This window comes from Botryllus schlosseri, chromosome 12 (genome assembly GCF_051294905.1).
Source record: "Botryllus schlosseri isolate E-star chromosome 12, Bs_hap1, whole genome shotgun sequence".
Taxonomy (NCBI): domain Eukaryota; kingdom Metazoa; phylum Chordata; class Ascidiacea; order Stolidobranchia; family Styelidae; genus Botryllus; species Botryllus schlosseri.
The window spans coordinates 14,439,851-14,448,574 of NC_137247.1; the positions used below are offsets into that span (position 1 = coordinate 14,439,851).

The following is an 8,724-nucleotide window of genomic DNA, read 5'->3' on the forward strand; positions in this document are numbered from 1 at the left end:
AGGTGACCTTCGCCTTTATTACAGACAATGCCATCGTAGAGAAACAATGGCTAGGTGAGGCACAAACGAATCTGCTTCATGGATTATTCGCTAACAATTGGACAATCGAAACCGAGTGAAACGCGCTACCGATTTCGGAATCCAACAGTCTTGTAGGAATTATATAAGATCGATGCGTAATGCGAAGCCAATACATTCCCATACTTATTATGTAGCTGTTATGTATTTTGCACCCATAGCTACGTTAAATTGTGGTATGTGATAGCTATTTGCATAGCCTGCATTGTCGTTGTTTGTGTCCTTTATGCTGTGTTCGACTGCAATCCCTTTAACCGTGAATTGTCGTATGTGATTGTGATAGCCATACTTACAACGCCTGCGTTGTTGTTTGTGGTAGTGGTGCCACTCATAAACACTAGATCTAGTGTATTTTGACTTGACCTAGTGCATTTTCTTTCGAAATTCAGCAAATCTGGTGTTTTTTTACTGAATAAAATTTGTAACTGAGGATGCTTTTTTCATGTTCTTCGAATAATTTGCACCAGAAGGCCTACTTGAAAAGATCGTAATTATTATTTGTCTAAACATGCCCATTTGGCACAATAGCGACCAGTCCTACATGTATTATAGAATGTGAAATTGCAACGGCTACCAATGTGCAAAGAAAATGTTATTCACATTTCAAGTCTCTTAACGTGCGTGTTGTTCTTTTGTATGTGGGGGGGGGGGGGGGGCGTGCCTCACCAGCCGTGAACCTCACCGCACATCACTGAGTCATGGGCATTGCACAAATGAAAAGTAATCGTTCTTTCACAAAGAAATCGATTAGATATGTGAAAGTAGTCGATTACGATTACGATAACTTCGGATTTTTTTCGAATGTAATCGATTGCGATTACGCGATTACTTGGAAATGCTGTAATCGTCGTAATCCATTACGATTACTAATCACGATTACCCCAAGTCTGCCTAGCAGTGGATGCTTTTGGGGTGGGCGAGGTGGGCGGTCACCTGGGGCCCCCTGGTCGAAGGGGCCCCCTCTTTGGTTTTAGAGCTTTTTTCAAGGTTTGTAGCGAATAGACGTGGAAATACTTGTACCAATCAAGAAGATGATTGCGTTCAGATGAGTCAATCATCAATCTCCGCATTCGTTATAAAAGTCCCGTATCACGACAATCATGAAGTCTCTGCATGCATGGAAGGCGAAAGGGAACGACACGCAGTTGCGATCCATTTAATCTCACATACACCTCGGCCTAGAGTGCCCGATGTCACATTTATTTTCGATGTTGATCTTTTTGAAGCCACGGCCCTTTCTACTAGTTCTTTACATTTCTAGTGAGTGCTTTCTTTCGTCGGGTCTTTTTCTGGGCTTTTTTGTCACCGTAAGAACGGCAAAAGCGGGGGAAGAGGAGCCCGACGACGGGAATCGAACCCGGTCTGCCAGATTGGTAGGCGCTTCGACACCACTACGGTATGTCCTTCGCAAAACATCAGTTTCAAACGTTATGATGAGCCATATATACTGTGATGAAATATTTCATATGGGAGAAGGGCGACAATGCGGTGTGAACGGAACCACACCAACCTGCTACCTAAATATTTTCACCGCTACTTTCGTGAAATCATACTCAAGAAGCGCGACAAAAATTCTGGGCTTTACTCGACTTTCATGAATATTAAATGTTGATACTCCGTGAAAACAGCTCCGAAATTCCCCAGGCTATCTTCCTGATTAGAGGGTTGAACTACTTCTACTTGATAAACTGAAAATAGCGAAAAGCAAGTAAGTATATCACAAAATATTACGAGGTAGAAGTAGCGAAAATCAGATCTACTTGAGTAAGTACCAGAAGTATAGGGAAACTACTTGAGTACTTCGAAAAAGTAGAAGTAGGCCTACTTCGTTACTGACCACCATGCTTCTATTTTCCGAAAATAAAGCTATATACACTATATGGCATTTTTACGATCTGCCATATTTTTAATCAAGGAAGTGTCTACTCGCGCAAAGTGTTGAAGCCGTATCCGACACAACTTCTCCGTATTGCTCTTCGACTGAGCTATAGCAGGGATCTTATAATATGGGGGAGGACGCCATGCTATGATATTCTCTAAAACGGGGTGTTCGAGTATACAAAAGATTAGTATCGCATTTCCATGTCAATACTATCATTTACAACTCATCATGATGTGGACGACTGCTTATTCTGTCAAAAATTGACGCCTCCTGGGATGCATCAATATGAATCAAGTTCGCTACACCTTCCGCATAGCTCCATTTGCAGCTTTTGACAGTCCATGCGAACGAATTGCGATCGTTTTCACTACTTACTTACTTGAGTAGATTTAAAGTCAGTCAATCCTACTTCCACTTCAAGTAGTTTTAGGTTGCTGATGGAAGAAGTACTTCTACTCGTACTTGAGTAGATTTTTTGGTCGCTACTTCTACTTGAGTAGCTATCTTGACTACTTTGACCACCTCTGCAAGTTTCTGTCGGAGGTTTATCTGGGCTCCTCATCGCCGACTCCCGTGTTAACGCAGCGTCTTGAAATTCAAGTTGAATAGCCTAGCTAGAAGAAGAGTGAGCCGAGCTCCTAAGTCGGCAGCAGAGTCCTGAAAGTGGACGCACGTATAAGCGACAGAGAATGCAGAGTGGGAGTACGCGTGCAAGCGAAAGTCGTCCTCATTACCCAAAGCAAAGACACTGAACTTTAAGAAATGCACTGTCGTGGCGCACAAATCCTAAACAGGCGATTAGCGCCACTGTCATTGATGTGTAATAATAATAATACAAACAATCCTGATGGGAGAAATAACAACATGCAACAAAGTGGTTAATAAAAACCGGAAGATGCATCATCATTAATTTTGCGGCCAAAATTTTCGAAGACACCCTCCATCAGCTCTACGGGTTAACTGATCACGTGAGCTGAGAATGAATAAATTTTTGACAGTAATATGTGAAACTACCAACATTTTCGACGAAATCCATTCAAGGGGCTAAATTTTCGCGCTCCGCGCGACTACACTAGTAATTCTATTATCTTTTCTTGACATTTATTCTCGCGACTTTGGTACATATATTATATATTGTAAGCTTGCTGGGATGTTTTGCTTCTACAATGAGAAAATTTACGCAAGGCATATGCCAAGAAATAAGTGACTCAGGCAAGGGCTCTCCGCGATGTTAAGTTCCCAGCAGCAAATTTCATATGAGTATTTGTCGTCCATGGTGACTCCCCGCTGGAATGCGGACGTATTGTATATGTAGTCGAAATGCGTCTTTGAGAAAATGTTAAAAGGGTGTACCACGACGAAAAAGGTTGAAGGGCACTGGCATATGCGGTATTTAGTAGGGTATAACGGGGTAAAAAGCCAATGGAGGCGTTTTCCCCACCCAAATCGCAAAACGTCAAATTGATGGGCATAGATGAATGATAATTGTACATATGATTGATACTTGGACTTTCCGGACGATCGTGGTAGAGTGGGGACGATATCTCACGCCCAAATTCCGAAATTCAATCCGTTTTGACTAATTTGGTGGTGGGTGGATATTATTACGTTTCCCGCTTAGGGTAGTCGTGTTGCCTCACTCTACCCTATACCATCAGTGCTCCTCAGACATCAGTATCGCCTTTCTAAGCGATTCACCTGACACCAGTATGAACAGCGAATAACAAAATGTTTCTGCCCGTTAATGTTCGTCCAAGCAAAAACACAACTGGGCAAAGTCGAGTACCCGAAACACTCGGTTACTAGATTATTCTGAGTATTTCAATTAACAACACGGCCACGTCGCGGACGAAACAACAATCAACAACCACCTTCAAGTCCAATCTCGCACCTAAATGGGCACAATGCAATAAGCGAATCTTAACAAAGCGACGCTGAACGAGTGAACACTGAACAAACATGCATCACGTCGCAGTAAATATGTGGAGTAGAACTTGCGAGTCGACACTCGACATAAAGCAACTGAATTACGATAGGCCAACTACTGTAAACGCTGCGTTGTTGCAAAATCTCAAAAACAATTGCTTTCATGAATCAGACGTCCTTCCGCTGTTCATTGAAATTGAAAACGGCTGTATGCAGGTGAAAAATACCACTACCATGATCGCAATTTCCGATAGTCTTTTTCGGTTCAAGGCTACGAATGCATGAGTGGAGTGGATAATGTAGTAGGAAGTCTAGGAACTATTGGACGACAGGCCTATCCATTCCCTATCCGCACTGCCAGCATCCTTGCCTCGTGATCCAACGCAAACCCACTACCGGAGAGTAGTTCAAATGAATGTTGAATAGAAATGTATTGGGCGTGATCAAAACATTCCTACCCAACAGCCACCGGTGGCTGTAACAACCAGAATCGAGTAAATATATAATACAAGGAAAATATCTAAGCAAATGATAATCACAATGCAAAGAGCTCGCTGACTGCTGGCGGCCGTGACCGTCCCAGCTGGACGATCAAATTTTGCCATAAAATTATATACTCTGCCCAGTGATATTTTATGAAATACAGATTGATTTGGCATTCAGATACAAAAATTACGGATTTCTATCGAAACAGTAACACGATTATACGCTGTAAAGTGCTAAAAACATTGACCGGCATAGAAGCAGGACGCTCATTATGGACATGTCCATTGTTCAATCTACTATTTTCGCAATTCAATAAAAACCACAAACACGTGTGCGGCTAGTATCTAGCTCAGTGGTTCTCAACCAGGGACCGAGAAGCATTGTCAGGAGGTCCGCGAAACCTCTGAAGTGAATAATAGATAACCTAATTTGTATTTTTTCAAGTAGGAATATCACGAGGCTACATCATTAAACCAAGTTTACAAGTCATAAATTCTCATAAAAGCGCTTCATTATTGGTAAAACTCCAAGACTCATATCATGGCCTACTAAAGACTACTAGTAGGCCATGCTCACATCAACAGAATGGCTGCCCGAGATGAAATATTCTACTGTGCAAATCATTTTAATTGCTAACTTGCCAATAGCCTACTGATACAAACATATGTTTTGTTGGAGATAGTCGATAAAACAAAAAAAGTTGGAGAATTAAAGTCAATCACGGTGACTTCGAAATAATCGCAAAAATCCATTTTCTCCTGCGATATACATACCCACTATTCCATAATAACTTTAAGATGAGCTGCTAGATAGAAAGGACCATGCTGGATGTTACATGTTCATTAAAATATCTGTTTCTCAATTTTGGTGCCATATTTGTTGCGATCATACACAAAGGCGTCGTCCGAAGCGGTTCGCATTATTATTGCATTCGCCACCACCTACCTTTGGGGAAATGGATTTTCGGCCCTAGTTCATATCAAATCGAAGGCGTTGATTTTCAAGACACGACCACGTATTTAAAAAAATGCAGTTGCAGAATTCGCTTTGAAATAATAAAAGTTCACCCAATTTCCACATGAATAGTATGATGTTATTTTCAAGACAAGTCATTTTGGTGCTGTTTATCACCACACCTACAGTTAATATTTGCACAAGGCTCCTCCTCGCCACCTCATCCGCGTCAGCGGTGTCTTACAAAAAGCTTAGAGGTGGGCCATGCTATAAGTCGGCAGTTACGGAAAATAAGAAGAATATCGGCCTGGTGTAAATGACCATAGTAGTCGACAAACACCATGAACACCCCAAAACAAACAAACAAGGCAGATGACTGTTGAACAATAATTGAGCTAAATTTAAAATAAAACTTTGGGGGGGGGCAGGGGTATCGTGGCGTGACGGCCAACAGGGGTCTGCGAAGACAAAAAAAGTTGAGAACCACTGATCTAGCCAAGCTGCAGGCCAAGGTCGGTGTCTGATTAAAAGACTACTCCAAGTCTTTTCGGCACCCTCTTACCTGTTCATTATATCGCGATCTTGTGATGTATTGATTTGATAAAAATTTTAATAAAATGATGATGATCCATCGAGCTCTGAGTGCCTACATTAGATATTGGGAAATAGGAGAGCAGGATAAGCAACTACATTAAAATCAACATATTCATAAAAAGATAACGTTCATAACGCATACCATCATTGAAATTATCAAGACACGGCTGGTGCTCAGGCTCAGTCCGAAGAAGGCAACCTGGATGAAATCCGTCCGATACTGGGTCGTTACTCAAGTGAACCCAGAGTCTGATTGGAAAAAAGCAAAGACATTCTGGACGGGGGGACTAGGTGAAGTGTCATCACTCGAAGTGATTAATATTCAAGGGAATGGAGCCGACTTAAGCCGGCGACTGGTAACAGGGTGATTCCGATCGCAGGACTCACAGGACAGGACCATGTTTGACGTATTCTACAGAAAATTGAACAAAACTAAAGCAGGCGCATTACAATGTACAGTTCTTACAAAATCACCAAATTTTGTGCGATGAATTAGTCACCAGTGAGTGTAAAGGACACCATTCGCTGATGGTCGGCGGTTGAGATGGAATACTAAATGACATCGATGTAGGTCACCAGAAGTGATTTGTTCCGAGTTCAGATTTTCAAGTCAAAATTAGTAGCGCACCTATCGAATAATCCTACAGTACCGTGTGAGGAGAGATAGCTACCGTAATTCCCCAAAACCTTTTTCGCATCTACTTACAGAATACAAGCACAGACCCGCCAATCGCATTAAATGTCACAAAAAACTGTCTATAATCACCTGAGCCGAGGCTAACTTGATATTCGGCTTGGAAAGTTTGTTGACACGACGGACAGAGGAAATTTAGCGATTCAAATAGGTCACCGTTCTCTGGATTTCGCGACGAAAAGTTCAGCAGTTTCTTTCACAACAACGCAAACGCCTCGTCAGAAGCCCGGTTTGGCGTCAGGTTGAGTTTCTAGTAATCTCCGCCTCCATAATCGAGTATCAGATCAGGGGAAAAAACGAAAGAAGTGACTTCGTCGTGCGTCAGCGCTTTCCACTGCTCGATTGTCATTTCGGCGTCTTCGAAAGACTGATCTATCGGTTCCGAAACAGGTTCGTCGTCCGGATCGTGAAACTTCTCTAAGTACGGGTGCTGCAGAGCCTGCTCGGCCGTGAGCCTTTCGCCCGTGTCCAAAACCAGCATCTTCTCCAGGAGCTGCACAGCCTTCGGATTGGCGCCGACAAAGACATTAACGAAATCTCGGCGTGGAACTTTCGGCAGGGATTGAATGAACGTACGAGCCGAGTCTGAGTTGATTTTATCTAGAAGGTCGTCACTCGGAGTGCCGCAAAGATTCATGATCCGCTTCAACTGATCGATATGGTCCGTGCCTGGAAACAGCGTCTTGCCAGTCAACAGTTCCGCCATGATGCAGCCCACGGACCAAATGTCGACGGTTTGATTGTAATGCATCCAATTGAGCATGATTTCCGGTGCCCGGTACCAGCGCGTGGCGACGTATCCCGTCATTTGATCTTCCGTCTGTCTGGCCAATCCGAAATCTAGAATCTTCAATTCGCAGTCCTCATTTACGGCGATGTTGCTGGGTTTTAAGTCCCGGTGTATCACGTCAGCCGAGTGGATGTACTTGAGCCCTCGCAGTATCTGGTAGACTAAGAACTGCACGTGGTCGTCGGTCAATTTCTGGGACTTGATAATTTGATTCAAGTCGGCTCCCATGAGATGAGTGACAAAGTACAGGTCTTCAAAGTCTGCCACCGACGCCGCCGGCGTAAACACATCCAACAGACCGATGACGTTTTCGTGGTGCATGTGCTTCAACATTCGAAGCTCGCGGTATGTTCTTTTAGCGTGGGTTACGGATTGAAACGGTCTTGCCAGCTTTTTAACGGCCATCTTCAGCTTCAACTCAGTGTTCATAGATGAGCACACGGATCCATACGCACCGCTACCGATCGGTACGAGATCGATATATTTTGTGGGGACCTCCCAATCTGTCCTGTGTAATTCTGTTCTGTAAAATCCGTCGCGAAGAGGCCGCTCCCTCGAAGACATCTCAACATTAAAGGCCATCATAGAACACTAGCTGAGTCACCTTTACAAAAATAAATACAGCTAAAGCGACCGGATGCCAGTACACCTACTACAATGTAAGCATTCAAAACGATCACATGTCCATCAACAATGTAACCAACAAATCTGGATGCACAACAAATTCACTAAGAATGTGTGTTTAGAGCTGCGACACAAGAATATTTCATACACTAAATGTTCAAAAGGAAAAATAAATGGGATGAAAGATGTGAATTGTGTTAAATAAGTTACTCCTATTCTGTTAGTAGCTAAGCCCGCCATGACAAACTCAGTTTGGGTTTCGAGTCGGATTCAGATCTTCTCATCCAGAAGGCTACATCCGGCCCAGACCAGTACATTAATAGCAAAATGGTGAGTTCTAATCTTAGGCTTAAATTTTCAGTGCAATGTATACTTGGTAGGACTAAGGTTGGGAGGGGTGGATTGGTTTCGTTTTTGTGGCGAAACATTTTCCTGCCTATGTAACCGTAAATTTGAATTCGAAATGCAAGGAGATTTATAACCAGAGATGGCATGCATTTCTGATTAGTACGGATTACATTCTTGTTGTTTTTGTATTCATGGTGTTTCAACTGGTTTCCCGACATATGAGCAGGCGACGCAATGGAAAACGACAGTTGAGCATGGGACACTTCACTTTAGTATGTGTCACTTCAGCATGTTACTTTATCACCCCAAAACTAACCCTAACCCAAAACATAACCCTAAAATGAACCA

The 8,724-nt window shown here is 42.8% G+C and overlaps 1 protein-coding gene across 1 annotated transcript; it reads right to left on the reverse strand.

Moving 5' to 3' along the window:
* Positions 1–4,298: 4,298 nt before the first annotated feature.
* LOC145452102 (mitogen-activated protein kinase 14-like) lies at positions 4,299–8,714 on the reverse strand. Its single transcript, XM_080330319.1, has one exon. It carries the CDS (start codon positions 7,987–7,989, stop codon positions 6,865–6,867), a length of 1,125 nt encoding a protein of 374 aa, XP_080186445.1. The 5' UTR covers positions 7,990–8,714; the 3' UTR covers positions 4,299–6,864.
* Between the last annotated feature and the right edge of the window lie 10 nt (positions 8,715–8,724).

Coding starts and splice junctions, on each gene's coding strand:
- LOC145452102 (XM_080330319.1), bottom strand. CDS start 7,989: ATGATGGCCTTTAATGTTGAGATGTCTTCGAGGGAGCGGCCTCTTCGC.